The sequence below is a fragment of the Petaurus breviceps genome, unplaced genomic scaffold (assembly GCF_028583685.1).
Source record: "Petaurus breviceps papuanus isolate PSGF00001 unplaced genomic scaffold, PetGlider_PUasm1.0 191, whole genome shotgun sequence".
In the NCBI taxonomy this organism is placed as follows: domain Eukaryota; kingdom Metazoa; phylum Chordata; class Mammalia; order Diprotodontia; family Petauridae; genus Petaurus; species Petaurus breviceps.
In genome coordinates this window covers 53,253-68,589 of record NW_027185811.1, presented here as the reverse complement: position 1 = coordinate 68,589, position 15,337 = coordinate 53,253, and the positions used below count along the sequence as shown (strand labels likewise).

The 15,337-nt window shown below is 50.4% G+C and overlaps 1 protein-coding gene across 4 annotated transcripts in view; it reads left to right on the top strand.

Moving 5' to 3' along the window:
• NR4A1 (nuclear receptor subfamily 4 group A member 1) overlaps window positions 1-15,337 on the top strand; it is a 29,944-nt gene that overhangs the window by 12,372 nt on the left and 2,235 nt on the right. For 3 of the 4 annotated variants that reach the window (XM_069092512.1, XM_069092513.1, XM_069092515.1), the window contains 5 exons: window positions 11,402-12,273; window positions 13,403-13,532; window positions 14,104-14,255; window positions 14,442-14,644; window positions 15,009-15,187. In XM_069092512.1, coding sequence (XP_068948613.1) covers window positions 11,402-12,273; window positions 13,403-13,532; window positions 14,104-14,255; window positions 14,442-14,644; window positions 15,009-15,187 — 1,536 coding nt within the window. Of the gene's footprint in view, window positions 1-7,914; window positions 8,060-11,401; window positions 12,274-13,402; window positions 13,533-14,103; window positions 14,256-14,441; window positions 14,645-15,008; window positions 15,188-15,337 lie in introns of those variants that run through there. The other variant, XM_069092514.1, reaches the window with a different exon arrangement.

Here is a 15,337-nt window from a genome sequence, read left to right as displayed (position 1 = left end):
AGAGAGGGAGAGAGAGAGAGAGAGAGAGAGAGAGAGAGAGAGAAAGATCTGGGAGTCTTTGGTATATAGATGATAATTAAAAGAGTTCATAAGTTTGAAGCTAGGTAGTGCAGTGGATAGAGTGGATAGACACGGGGTCAGAAAAACCAGAGTTCAAATCCAGCCTTAGATACTTAATGACTATATGACCCTGGGCAAGTCATTTAACCTTTTTTTCCTCAACTATAAAATGGTGATAATATAATGGCCCCTACCTCCCAGGGTAGGTGGGTGCTACCTTCAGAAAAAAGGATAAGTTGACATGGCTTCATCAAGAACAGATCATGCCAAGCAACCCCTCTCTCCCCACTTTTTCGTTTTTTTTTGCAGTTACCAGATTGGTGGTAGATCAGGGAGAATACTGTCAAAATCATTTACCTAAATCTTAGCTGATTTTTGTAGACATGATGGAAAGATTGAGATAGACAGTAGGTAGATTATAGGCACCTAGCTGACTTAGTGGATAGAGACTGGAAGACCTGAGCTGAAATCTAGCCTCAGACACTTACTAGCTATGTGACCTTGGGCAAGTCACTTAATCTCTGTTTATTTTAATCCACTGGAAAAGGAAATAGCAAATCACTCCAGTATCTTTGCTAAGAAAACCCCATGGACCATGTGGGTATGCTGTGGTCCTCGGGATCACAGAGAGTCAGACATGGCTGAACAACAAGTCTGGGACCTGGTTGAATAGTTGGACCCAAAGAGCAGAAGTACGCTAGGACTTCGCTCTTACCCCTGGGCAGCTTAGCATGTTTATCAGTGACTTGGATAGGAAAATAAATGGCATGTGTTTCAGATTTGCAACTGAAAGGAAAGACAAACTCTGGGTGAAAGTCAGGATCCAGTAAGGTCTCAACAGGTTAGAACAGTATAGGGAACTTGCAGCCTCAAGCCCACATGTGGCCTTCTAGGTCCTTAAATGCGGCCCTTTGATGGAATCCAAACTTTGCCTTCCATGTGTGGCCCTCTAGGTCCTCAAGTGCAGCTCTTTGGTAGAATCCAAACTTCACCTTCCATGTGTGGCCCTCTAGGTCCTCAAGTGTGGCCCTTTGGTGGAATCCAAACTTCACCTTTGACATGGGGCCCTCTAGGTCCTCAAGTGTGGCCCTTTGGTGGAATCCAAACTTCACCTTTGACATGGGGCCCTCTAGATCCTCAAGTGTGGCCCTTTGGTGGAATCCAAACTTCACCTTTGACATGTGGCCCTCTAGGTCCTCAAGTACAGCTCTTTGGTAGAATCCAAACTTCACTTTCCATGTGTGGCCCTCTAGGTCCTCAAGTGTGGCCCTTTGATGGAATCCAAACTTCACCTTTGACATGTGGCCCTCTAGGTCCTCAAGTGCAGCTCTTTGGTAGAATCCAAACTTCACCTTCCATGTGTGGCCCTCTAGGTCCTCAAGTGTGGCCCTTTGGTGGAATCCAAACTTCACCTTTGACATGGGGCCCTCTAGATCCTCAAGTGTGGCCCTTTGGTGGAATCCAAACTTCACCTTTGACATGTGGCCCTCTAGGTCCTCAAGTGCAGCTCTTTGGTAGAATCCAAACTTCACTGTGGCACTACTTCTAAAATGTTCTATTTTGGTCAGACCATATTTGGAGTACTGTGTTTAGTTCTGGCTGCCACATTTTATCGAGGATGCATATTAATTAAGGAAGGATATTAAGAAGTCGGAATGAATCCACTGAGGCGATGACCAAGATGGTGGCCATATCCCAAGAGTATGCCATATGAAGATTGGTTGAAAGAACTAAGGATGTTTAGCCTAAAAAAAAAGAAGAGACTTGGGAGGGAACATGATTAGTTTCTTCAACTATTTGAAGGGCTGCCATGTGGAAAGGGGATTGGACTTTTTTTTTTTCTGGCTTAGAATCAGAAGACAGTAGTGGTTGGAAGTTGTGAAATAGCAGATTTAGGCTTAGTGTAAGGGAACATTTCTTGACAATTAGAACTCTCCAAAATGAAATGAACCACTTTGGGTAGCAATGGGTTCCCTCTCACAAAGGTTGGATGAATACTTTTCTGGGATATAGGTAAAGGGATTTTGAGAAGTTGAGGTACAAGTTGGACTGAGGACTCTGAGATCCCTTCCAATTGTGAGAACTGATTATTCTGCCTCCTGGACCAACTGCAAAATGAGGAGATTAGGCTCGATTTAAATTTAATTTAAAAAATTAGGATTTAAATCCTTATTTAAAATTAGGATTAAAAACTTCTTAAGGTCCCTACCAGCTAGACTCCTGTGATTCCTTTTTTTTTCTTTTTGGGAGGGCAATTGGGGTTAAGTGACTTGCCCAAGGTCACACAGCTAGTTTTGTGTTAAGTGTCTGAGATCAGATTTGAACTCAGGTCCTCCTGCCTCCAGGGCCGGTGCTCTATTCACTGCACCACCTAGCTGCCCCATGACTCCTGTGATTCTTGAGTCTGGATGCCTGGGGATGATGATTTGGCTCTGATACCAGCTGGCCAGGGGTGACAAGGTAGTCATGGGGCCCTCTTAAGGATTCTGATTCTCTAGTCTTTCTCCATTTGGTAGAACTGGATGAATAAATCTATAGACATTTCTTGGATCTCAGAGGGTTCTGCAAGGTTGAGGGGCTAGTTGGGTCTCTCTGCTTGAACTCTTGGAAATATTTCCAGTGTAGTTATCCTTTCCACATTGGCAGGGTTAGGGGAACAGCATCCCTACAATCTAGAAAATCTGTGTAAAATGGTTTGGTCCTCCATTTATGGCAGAGAAGAAGTCTGAATTTTTCTTTTTCTTTTATGGGGTATTGATATTATATAGTACTATAGATATATTTTATGCATTTCTGAGTTCCTAAATTTTTTTCTGTGTCATCTGCTGGCCTTCGAATAGCATCTGCAACACCCTCAAAACTCCCCCCAAATTCCCATTTAATCTCTTATACTGATCTGTGATATATCGAAACCTCAGTGGGGAAAGTTGTGATATGGAAGGGATCACTGTACAAGTTGTGGGTCCTTGACCTAGGGGGCTAAGCACCGCTCTGTCCAGGTAGGTGCCTCAAAAACCAAACTTCCTACAAAATGCCTTTATTTCTATTGAGGGTCCCATCCTTATTCCAGGCACTCCCCTCCTTCTCCCACCCCACCATTTCCTAATTAGTTGTTAAGTCTTCTTGAATCCATCTGCTTCTCTCTATCAAATAACCATTGTGTTAATTTAGGCCCTCATCCCCTCTTGATGGGACTACTGTACTTAGTTACTTAACAAACATTTATTAAGGGACATACTGTGCCTTTAAAGTGCTGGGAATACAGATACAAGTGAAGGAAGACAGTCCATAAAAGGGGAGCAGGAAAAGGGGGTAGAGGGAGCAAAAGATAAAAACAAAATTCTCCTACTTCATCTTCTTGCTTCCAATCTCTTCCTGTCGCAATCCATCTTCCACAAAGCTGCCAAAATCATCTCCCCAAAGCATAAGTCTGTGTCACTCCCTTACTCAAAAAACTTGTGATTCTCTATTGCTTATAATAGGATAATGTACAAACCTGTTAATAGCTAACATTTCTATAACACTTTATGGTTTGAAAAGCGCTTTCTACATATTATCTCATTTAATTCTCACAACAACCCTGGGAGGCAGATGCTATTATTATACCCATTTTACAGATAAAGAAACAGAAGTGGTTAAATGAGTTACCCTGACACAGCTAGTATTTTGAACTTGGGTTTTCTTGCCTTCCAGGTCCAGTTCATTATTCAGTACAATGCTTAGCTGCCTATTATTTGAGGTTCTCCACATGCCTTTCCAGACTTATTTCCTTTTCCACATACCCTTTCCACACTCCAGATTCCAGCCACATTGTCTTACTAGCTGTTTCCCCAGTCTGATACTCCTTCTCCTCCAACTTTCTCCAAGCCATTCTCCATTCCTGAAATGCTTCTTCATCTCTCTCTTTCAGAATCTTCATTTTCCCTCAGTGCTCAGTTCAGATGCCTCTTTCTCCTACAGGAAGCCTGTCCTGATCTCCCAGGTGTCAGTGTTCTATCCCTCCTCAGGTTACCTGTGTATACCTCTTTATGTCCATGGTTTACTCTTCTAGTACAGGGCTTCTTACACTTTTTCCACTAGAGACCCCTTCAGCGCTTCTTAAACTGTATGTTGAGACCCCAGACTTTCAGTTCCCTGAGGGCAAGGGCTGTTTTTTGTTCTGTATTATATCCCCAGCATATAGCTTAGTGTGCCTTGCACATTGGGACAGGGAGGGAGGGAGGGAGAAAGGTCTAGACTTATGCTTTTATTGATGGAGGGAGATCTCACAAGGAAATTCCTACCTTGCCAATACAGAAGTATGTTTCAGCTGTGCCTAACCCTTCATGACCCCATTTGGGGTTTTATTGGCAAAGATACTGGAGTGGTTTGCTATTTCCTTCTTCAGCTCATTTTACAAGTGAGGAAACTGAGGTAAACAGGGTTAAGTGACTTGCCCAGGGTCACACAGCTAGTAAGTGCCTGAGGTCAAATTAGAACTCAGGAAGATGAATCTTCCTGACTTGAGGCCCTGCACTCCATCCACTTCAGCCACCTAGTAACTGCCTGGGACCAGTATAGAAAGGTTGAGTGATTTGCCTGGGGTCACACAGGTTGGACTTTATCCCCAGGGTTGTAACTCCAAGGTCAATCCTCTCTCCACTACTCCGTGCTGGTCCCACTCCCTTAGTATTGTGTATAAGGAGTACTCACTTAGTGTCTGTTGGAAATTGGAAAATAAAGGGTGTGATCGCCCAGGAATTCCTTCCACTCTGAGATACATACAGCCCTGCCATCAGCTCTCTTTTTCCTGTACTGATGAAGGGGGAGCCTGATGTGGATAACCAGAAGCAGCAGCATTTATAAATTATTTTTATTTGGTTTGGAATCTCTCTTGTGGTGATTGGGATGGAGAGATATCAAAGACTGACCTTCCCTTTTAATTTGCATTTTGTTCCAATATTCAAATGAGTTTCTATTTTCTGAAGATGTGTTGTGGAATGGAGAGCTCTAGGAGTGCTGGGGAAAGGGTGGGGAGATTTCTGTTTAGGATTGGATTCTTACCCACCAACATTTAGTCCCCTGTGGAAATATGGATGCATTTATGATATGTGTTTAGGGGCTCTTCCGCTTTGTTTGGGGGCTCAGTTTCTAGGGCTTTATAGGAACTGGGTTGGGGCTTAAAGTGAAAGCAGAGGAAAGGGCATGTTCAACTTCGTTCCACACCATTTCCAAGGATTCAGTGGGGCCCATCTCAGTCAGGGAATGGGAGAGGAGGGAAATCCACTAGGGCAGTACATTATAATGGAAAGAATTTTTGACCCAAATTCAGTGACTCGGGTTCTTGCCATTTGCCAGCTGAGTGACTTAGGACCAGTCATTTTCTCTTTCTTGAGACCATTAAGTGGGATGCCCCCTGCAGTAATGTTCCACGACTCTCTGATTGGGTGGGGATAGGAGTAGGCTCCTCATCGGTGAAATGGTGCCTGGTGTTGTACTGAAGGCTTTTGGTCAGTATGGATTAATGATATCTGGCTGTGAATGTATAGACCTGCCTGGACTGGAGAGGTAGCGATGGGAGGAGGATCTAGGCTGAATTGGAGAATGCTCTTCAAAGAAAGAAGTGACAGAATTTGGTGATAGATTGTTACTGTTCCTTGTTTTCCCCGGGAGGACTTCACAGTTTCTTGCTTGTAGTTGTTTTGGGGGGAGAGTTGTTTGAATTATACTTTTGTAGATGTTGAGGGGTAGGTGTTGGTATCATCTAGGTAGAGATATAGCTGAGGAGAGACCCCTCGGCTGGCGTTGTAGATTTGTAAGGATTCTGGAGTCTGAGTTTCTATTTTGATGGAAATTAATTGGGGACGGGGATGGGGGAGTGTAAGAAAGAAAAGTGTGTTAATGAACTTGAAGTGGTTTGAAAAGTTAACAGTGAATGATCTGCCATGGTGTGTGTGTGTGTGTGTGTGTGTGTGTGTGTGTGTAACATAGCTCTGACTTCTTGACCTTTTTTTTTTTTTTTGCTCTTTCTGAATAAATGGGTTTAATGGGAGGGTTCCTTCCTGTTCTACTTCCCTAATTGTTTCCTCTGGCACCCGGTTCTTCATACTGGGCAGACTTTAGTTTAGGACCTGGCCATTCTGGAGCCCTGGCTTGTCTAGCTTGGTTCTGGTGTGTCTTCATAACCTTCCTCCTTTCTTTTCTCTCCCTTAACACCCCTGAACCCAGCCTTTGGGGATACCATGGGAGAAGACCCTATAAAGAATGCTTTGCAAACTGTAACGGGTTTTCTAAATGCTAGCCTTTACTCCCTTAGCTCTAGTTCTAACCTGTGTACCTCACTGTAAGGTTAAACAAAGCATCCCAATGAAGCCCTAACTCCTAAGCAGTTTCATATCAGGATTGCTGTTTCTTACTTCCCAAGGTGTAAGCTGTTCCGGTATGGTGTAATGGAAAGAAAGCTGAACTTAAGTGTCTGGGGAAGCTTGGGTTCAAATAGTTGTCATCCTCTTCCCACCCTCTTGACTTTGAGAAAATAATTTTAACCTCTCGGAGCCTCAGTTTCCCCATTGGTAAAATGGGGAGGCTCAAACAAGAACATATACCGGGTGTCCCTGTATGTATGTAAAGCATTTTGCAAACCTTTATATACATGTCAACTTTTTAAACTCCCTCCTGTCCCACCCCTCTGGCTATTGACCACCGGAACGATTTAGAACTGGAGTACCACGGAGTTAAAAGGAGGCCACAAGTGAAGTTGGGAGGAAGGTGGTGGCCAGAGATATGCCCAGGAGAAATGCCTGGGGGCGGGGGGGGGTTCTACTTGCAAACGCTGAGGGTGAGATGGATATAGTGTGGGGAGCTCAGGATAGCCGCCAGAGCACCCAGTGGGGGGTTCATTCGAACTCTGGCACTTGTGGTGCCTGGGTGACGGTGGGCAAGTCGGTTTCCTCTTCTGTATAATGGGGGTGGGGGTCGAACTAGATAGAGATAATCCCTGGCCTCCTTTCCTAACTAACGCCTATCTTATTTGGCCCGAGGGTAGGATGATAAATCTAGGAGAAAGTTGTCGGGGGAGGGAGTGGTGGTGCCCGGGGATACCCTAGGAGCCCTTTGGAGGGCGGGTCTGTCCCACCCCTGAAGTTCCCAGGGGCAGCCTCTTATAGCCAGGCTGCCCCTAACGGGCCACACTGTTCTGCGCTGCTCCCTTCTCCCCTTCCTCCCTGGGTCAAGTGTAAGAAAGCAGCGGGGGTTGGAGCTGAGCCGGAAGGCACGGGGTCTCCCCTCCAGCCGGGGTCCAGACTTTCCAAAGCACCGGGCTACGATCTCGGGTGGGTCCGGCTAGTGGTTACAAGCGTGACCGCAGCGGTCTCCGCAGACCCTCCTCCTCCTTCTTTCCACCTTCAGACCTGGCTGGCCAAGTTCAAAGGCAGGGGCCACCACCGGGGCAACCCCCAGGAACAGAGCATCTCCGAGGAGGGGAGATCCTGGGCTTAGGGGAGCCCCTTTGCCTTGGTCCCGTCCCTCCCCTCCGGATCCCTCTCTAGCAGGGCAGGAGAGAGAGGGGGGAGCCAGGCCGAGGCTATTTTTAGCCTGCCTGGCGGGCGAGCGGAGGCTATTTATAGATCAAACAATCCCCGCTCCTTGCGTCAATGGAACCCCGAGTGCGTCACGCGCGCAGACATTCCAGGCTCGCGCGCCCCGCCCATTCGGGCTCCCCCTCCCCGCGCTCCCCCGGCCTTCCCTCTCGCCGGAACCGCGCCGCCCCCCGCGCCCTTGTATGGCCAGGAGTGCTCCCGGCCCGCGTGCGTCAGTGGCGCCCCCGCCCCTCTCCGTGCGTCACGGAGTCCTTAAGAGGAGGCACTGGCTGGCTTGGAGAGCCCCAGTGGAGGAGGCTGCAGAGTTTTGGGGGGAAGCACTGGGGCTGCGGGACCCAGGTTGCAAACCCGGGCTCTTGCCCTGGCCCCAGCTGGCAGCCTTGGGCTGGAGAAAGAGCAGCTGCAGGACGGAAGTCCCCTGGGTAGGTAACAGAAGAGGTCTGCAGGATGGAGCGCTTTGAGGATGTGTGAGTGTGTTTTGCGGGGTTTGCTTGGGGATGCAGGGCGTGGGGTGTGTGACAGTGGACCAGAAGAAGGGTGCATGATACTTGTGCTGAGGCTCAGAACTGTGGTCGGTCTGGGTTTTCATGGGGCCAGGAATGCTCCTAAGGAAGGATGATATGGGAACCGGGACACTGGTTGAAGCAGGATAGGGACTTGGGTCTGGCGAGGTGTGTCTTGTGCAAAGGTGGGACAGCTGGAGGTGGATGTTATTGACTTGGAAGCGCCCACGGGGTGATGAAACTTTCCTCTACTAGAAGCTGGCTGTGACCCTCGAGGTCCTCAGTCCCCGGGACACAGCTTATTAAGTTGAAACCTGTTCACGTTCCCGGGTTTGCCTCGTCTGGTCAGCATCGTCAGTGGGTTGCTGCCCCCGACGTTACCGAATTTCATATTGCTTGTTGGGTCTTTAGGAAGCTGTGTGCCCAGGCTTTCTCCTCACTACGGCCCCTCCCCTCCAGTGACCCCTGTGGTTTTCTTGAGCCTGCAGTTTGGGCTGATTTAATTTTGCAGGTGGGTAAGCAGGAGATTCTTTTCTTCTGTATTCACCCTGCAGTAGCCGAGACTTCAGGATAGAGGGAGGGAAACAAGTTGCAGACAGTCGGGCAGACGGTTGCTCTGGTTGTGTGTATATGTATGTGTGTGGGGGGGGGAGGGGTGGCGCGTGGGGCGAGGGAAGAGAGCGCGGGGAACTGGGGCAAACGGGCAGAATTGCAGATTCCCTTGGTTTCTTGAAATTCAGGGCACCATAATCACACGGGGCTGTTGGGTTGAAGGGAAGGGGGAGAAGGGAGGCAAAATTGTCTTAGGTCTGTGTGTACTTTCTCTGAAAGCTCGGGAGTGTGGTTAGTAGAGCTGGAAGGGGTTTGCCCCCAGTGCACACCCACACTTTAACACATTTTGCCCTGGGGAGGTTGGTGGGATTCTGAGTTTGTATTTACATAAAATACCCAGACTTTGCAGCAGTGCAGACTCCCTGAGGATGCCCCTCCCCCTAGGTAGCCCTCATTTCCCTCTCCTCTCCCCCCCCCCCCCAGGAGGCTAGATCTCACAGGTGGGGTGTAGCTTGGGGCTGGTTTGGAGGAACAGGTGCACCTGCACTGTTGCCAACACCTGCCTTAAGCCGGATTCTCTCCAGCCTTCCCCTTCCTCCTCCCTTGCCCCTCCCCTCCTCTCTTTCCCCTCCCATTTTTGAGTGTGTCCTGTCTGGGGGGAACTGTGAGTAGAGCATTTGGGAGTAGTGGCATCATCTGTCAGCTATATCTTATTCGAGTCCCTCCAGATCTGGGGAGCCAATGGCAATTAGGCAGCTGTAATAGTGATTGGGGACGGTTCTGAGACACTAGTTAGAAGGGCTGGTTATTGATCAGGATGTCTAACTTTGGAACAAACTGTCTTGGAGCAACATTCAGTGCTCCCTGCTCGATCTCCCACATATGCCTCCCCCTGGCTCTTCCCACCTTCGCATACCGTATATACTCCCTGCAGGCTTACTTTTTTTTGGGGGGGGGAAGAAGAGAGAATGCAATCCTGTCTCTCCCAGGCTCATTTTGGGATGGGGGGGGCATGCAGTCCTCCCTCCCCTAACTTCATTTTGGGAGGGGAGATGTCTAGCCTCACTTGGGTGGGGGAGGAGGAGACGAAGTCAGTCTCCTTTGCTTGAAATCGCCTTCCTTTCTTGCCCTTCCCTCCACTCCCCAGTGCTACTTAAAACTTCTGTAGCAACCAGAAGGTACCTGGCAGAGATTTATAAGGGGCTTGTTGTCCTTGGATTGTGTGAATGACTTCAGGCCAGGACAGGGCCACTCCCAACTACCCCTGTTCCCACCCCATTAATCCTACTCTTTGTGCTATGTGCCCACCAAGATAATGGATGGGGCGGAGCAGGAGGGTTCCTTGTTCCCTTGGCAAGTACTGGCTGGGGGGGGGGGGCATACCCGCCTCTCCTGGCACAGGGGTATCCTCATCTGAAGGTATTTCTCTGCCTGGGGCTAGGGAGCCCTATGTCCCCAACTTGTTCAAGTCATGTTTCTTACTGAACTGAATACCCCACTGCCTCATTTCCCTAATGAAGATCATTTAGCCTAGTCCCCACCCCATTTAACAGATGAGGAAAATGGAGCCCAGAGAGGTAGTACATTGGTTTGTCCAACAAAGGTTACATATCAAGTTGGTAGGAGAGCAAGCGAATTTGAATCTGAGCTTTTACTCTTTTATTCCTCCCCCTCTGTTTCAGGTATAGGCTTAAGACTTCTGGAGCTCTTTCTGCTGTCCCTTCATAGCTTCCTCAGTTTCAGGTGAAGGAAAGATAAAATGAGCCTTTCCCTGGCCCCTCTCCTATGAGATTCCTGGGCCAGACACTGATTTAGAGTGAAACCTGAGAGCCAAAAAGGCCCATTGGCTGGGGCCCAGAATCTTCTTCCCTGTTCCCCCCCCCCCCCCCCCCTTCCCTGACAAGGTACCCTCAGCACCCTGCTGGCTTTGGAAATGACACTTAAAAAAATAACAAGGAAAAATGTCTTCAGAGACAGCCTTGGAATCCCTCCCAAGAACTGTCTCTTCTCCTTCTTGGGATCCCTTAGCCTTTGCTTCTTCCTCTACTCGGCTTTCCAGTCTGAGCGAGCTCTCCTCTAGGACTCCTTCGACCTTTAAAGGTCTTTGAGCTGTTACCTGATCAGTTTGTTCTCTCCTAGGGCTGGGGCCTGAGGATGACCTGACTTTTCAGGGAAGCCAACAATGAGGGGCCCATTAAAGCTTGGGAGCCCACCACTTTATCTTTCCATGCTGAGAGTTCGTGTAGTTGTTACTTCAGTCCCCAGAGTGATGGGGGAGGGGGGGTTGCTGGATGTATAGACTGGGGCAGGGGGTTGGGCAGCTTTTTTTTTCAACCACAAGGGAGGGGAAGGGAATCACCGTTTGCCTGAAAGCCCAGGTCCAAATTGCTTCTTGATTAGATCAAGGCATCCCCTCTTCTCCCTCAGAAAAGTGTTTTCATTTGGTTTTGTTCTTTATGGCCTTTTCACCTCTAAACCAGACTAGGGTGTGGGCTTTTCCTGACCAAGTCCAACCCCCCCCCCCCAATCCTTGCCCTGGCTGCATGGGAGTATTTCCAGTTCTCATCCCTCCACCCCTAGAAATGAACCACAGGACTCCAGGGAGTCAGGAGTTCTGGGTAGCAGATGTCTCAGTTTCCCCGTCCTCTGGAAGTGAGGAGGGATGTAAGAAATGAGGATCTCTTCCCCTTTTTCTTTTCCCTGCTACAGAAATGCCCTGTATCCCAGCCCAGTATGGGACATCAGCTCAGAGTCCAGGACCCCGTGACCATTTTGCCATTGACCCCCTGACCCAATCTGGCTTCACCAAGATCACCATGGACCTGGCTGGCCCGGAAGTGCCTCCCACAGCTCCTACTGCCCTGCCCAGCTTCAGCACCTTCATGGATAGCTACACCGGAGAGTTTGACACCTTCCTCTACCAGCTGCCGGGGGCTACCCAGCCTGCCTCCTCCTCCTCTTCCTCTTCCACATCCTCCTCTTCTTCCTCCACATCGTCATCCTCAGCCACCTCCCCGGCCTCCTCTTCATTCAAGTTTGAGGACTTTCAAATCTATGGCTGCTACCCCGGCTCCTTCAGCAATCAGCTGGATGAGACCCTGTCATCGAGCGGCTCAGACTACTACGGCAGTCCCTGCTCAGCCCCATCCCCATCCACCCCTGGATTCCAGCCCCCGCAGCTCTCCCCCTGGGATGGGAGCTCCTTTGGCCCCTTCTCCCCCAACCAGACTTATGACAGTCTTCGTGCATGGACAGAGCAGCTGCCCAAGGGTCGCCCCCAGCCTCCTGCGTTCTTTTCCTTCAGCCCCCCTGCTGCCCCAAGCCCAACCATGTCACCAAGTCCCCTGAAGCTGCTCCCACCCCAGACTGCTCACAGGCTAGGGGAGGGGGAAGGCTATGGACAGGCTGTCTTTTCTGCCCTGGCACCTGGCTCCCCCCACCTGGATGGGCCCTTGTCCCCAGCCAAGGCTCGGGTTGGAGTCCCTGGGGGGATGGAAGGCCGCTGTGCTGTTTGCGGGGACAATGCCTCCTGTCAACACTATGGTGTCCGAACCTGTGAGGGCTGCAAAGGCTTCTTCAAGGTAACTGTCCATTTATGGCTGGTTCCATTCTGTCCGCTAGCACCCCCTTTCTTTCACTTGACTGTTTCTCCTCTGTTGATCGTGGCAGATGGCAGAGGAAGGGAGCCTTCTGAGGTCAGGAACAGTTGGGGTCTTCTCTGAAGGGACAAAGCCAGCTCTGGTCCTTCACACACATGTTTTGCTTTCTCCTGCGTGGAGAAGAGTCATGGTGTATGTGCCAGAAAGAGCACTGAATTTGGAGATGGGTTTAGATCCCAGCTGGTCTTCTGATTTGTACCAGTGTAGCACTGGGAAAAGCCTTTCCCCTCTCTAACTCTCTCAGTTTCCTCATCTGTAACAAGAGGGGGGTTGGCTAGGTTCTTGAATGTTCCTGCCTTCTCAAATCCTATGGGTCTAGAATTCCTTTGGATGCAGAAGCAGGGCTAGATCTGGGACTCTGGGACCTGGGGGAGAGGGCAGTGTCCCTCCATGTAGGGAGATGAGACAAAAAGCTCCTCAAGTTCCTGGGTGTTTGAAGGGATACAAGTATCCAGGATGTTTGGGCTCTGAATTTTCCACTCTTTAGCACCCCCACCCCCCAAACCCCAAGGTGGGGGATGGGGGGAAAGCAGGAGCCCGGGGGCAGTCATGTTCCTGGAAGGGGATGAAAGGAACTGGGAAGAGGTCTTGGAGGGTGGTGGGGAATAGGACTCTGGAACAGTCTGTGTTCTTGTCCTAGTGCTGGGTTTGTGCCCCACTCCCTCCCCCGCTTCCCTCACTCCAGCCCCTCCCCAGTCCTCATGTATTCCACAGGGGGAGGGACTGGCAGAAACAAACAGATTGAAAAGTACAGGTGCAGGGTCTGGGGAGTCCTCCCTCTTACCCACCCCCCCCCATCTTCATGTCCTTGGGCTGGCTTCTTGGAGAAATGTGAAACCTCCCCATTTCCCCCCCCAAGACCCTCCTCTCCTACTCCTCCCCACCTCCCCGGCCTCCCCAAATGTTAGAAAAATAGCTGGGAACAGAAGCTGCTTTTGTCCAGGCAGCGGCAGGATCTTGGAAGGCACCCCCCCCCTCCCATCGAGTTTCTTCCCTCCTCCAACTCTGAGTCCTGACAGCCTGTTCCTCCTCTGCCCCTTCCCTCCCCCAGCGAACGGTGCAGAAAAACGCCAAGTACGTGTGCCTGGCCAATAAGGACTGTCCCGTGGACAAGAGGCGTCGAAACCGGTGCCAGTTCTGCCGTTTCCAGAAGTGTCTGGCTGTGGGCATGGTGAAAGAAGGTGGGTGGTGGGGCCCAGGGTGAGGGGAATAGAGGCTGGGCCAGCAGGAGAAAGGGGCTCACAGATCTCGAAGAAGTGGAGTGCCAGTTGGGTCAAGGTCAAGGTGGACAGGCAGTGAGGAGGGGACTGGTATAAGAGAGGAAGACACAGTGGGGTTTGTGGAGATTCCTGGGGATCGGGAGATTGGTGGGCTCCTTTGGGCAGGTTGCGTTTGCATGCTTTCTCCACACATTCCAGTATTGCAGGTTTTCTTTGAAATCCTATGTATTTTATGCATTTAAAAACATGACTCAAAAGGAGGTACATAGGTTTCACCAGACTCTCAAAGGAGTGTCCAGGACACCAAAAGATTAAGAACACCTGTGCTAGGGTCTTTGATGTCGCTTTTCAAGGGTACTTGCTCTCAGCTTGCTGACCTGATGAGACTTGTTAGGGTCATGACCCCCCACCCCATGTTGGGGAGAAGGGCAGTGTTGTTTCTAGTGATGAATCCAGATTGGGTGGGAAGTCTTGAAGCTCCCCATTCTTCCACTCAAACCCTGTTTGCTAACCTCTGACCTGATCTCTCCAGTGGTCCGAACAGACAGTCTGAAAGGACGTCGGGGTCGCCTCCCCTCCAAACCCAAGCAGACTCCAGATTCTTCTCCTGTGAACCTCCTCACTTCCCTCGTACGGGCACACATTGACTCTGTGCCCAGCACCGCTAAATTGGACTACTCCAAGGTGAGTTGTGCTCCTGACTGGCTTGAGCAGTGGGAGGAACGGGGTGCCAGGGTCCTCACCCCAACACCCACACCTCCTCCACAAGCATGATCCCCTCGGGGAGGGGAGAGCCCCCTGGAGAGGTGGGGTTTGTGAATCAGTAGGCACTGACTCCCCCCCATCCCCCCCCCCCCATGGCTTCATCAGTTTCAGGAGTTAGCACTGCCCCAGTTTGGGAAGGAGGACCCTGGAGACGTACAGCAGTTTTACGATCTGCTGTCGGGCTCCATGGATGTGATTCGCAAGTGGGCAGAGAAAATCCCTGGCTTTCTGGACCTCCCACCAGCCGACCAGGACCTGCTGTTGGAATCTGCCTTCCTGGAGCTCTTCATCCTCCGACTAGCCTACAGGTAGCTAGTCCTGCCTCAAGGCTCCCCTCTGTGCCCAGACCCCAGATGTCTTCCTAGCCACCTCTTCCTGGTCTCTGGCTCTTGTCAGGAAGCCTCTCCCATGCAGGTCTTGGGCATCTTCCATTCTTCCCTTTCCCTGCCCCCTGATTCTGGCCTGTTCTCCATCCTCCTCCGTTCTCCTCATCCTGTCTTTCCCACTCAGCCTAGCCCCTCAGATACTGAGGGAGTTTTCTCCTATTAATTTGCCACGTTCCCTTTTGTGTGTCTGTATTGAGGGAAAGGGACCCTCATTGAGGACCAGTCTTCACGTCCTCAGTATCTATCTTCTGTCTCTCCCTCCCCCGGCCCCAACCGCCACATGCAGGTCCAAGCCTGGGGAAGGGAAGCTCATCTTCTGCACAGGGCTGGTGCTGCATCGGCTGCAGTGTGTCCGTGGCTTTGGGGACTGGATCGACAGCATCCTGGCCTTCTCTCGATCCCTGCACAGCATGGTCATTGACGTCCCGGCCTTCTCCTGCCTTGCAGCCCTTGTCATCATCACCGGTAAGGGGGAGGGTGGAGAGATGAGAAGCTGCCTGAGGGGGGGGAGACCGCTGGATTACTCTCCCCAAAGCCAAGCCCTACGTGTCACTAACCCACAACCATGTCAATGGGTACCCAGCTTTGCAGTCGAGTGCTAAGCCAGGGGCTGGT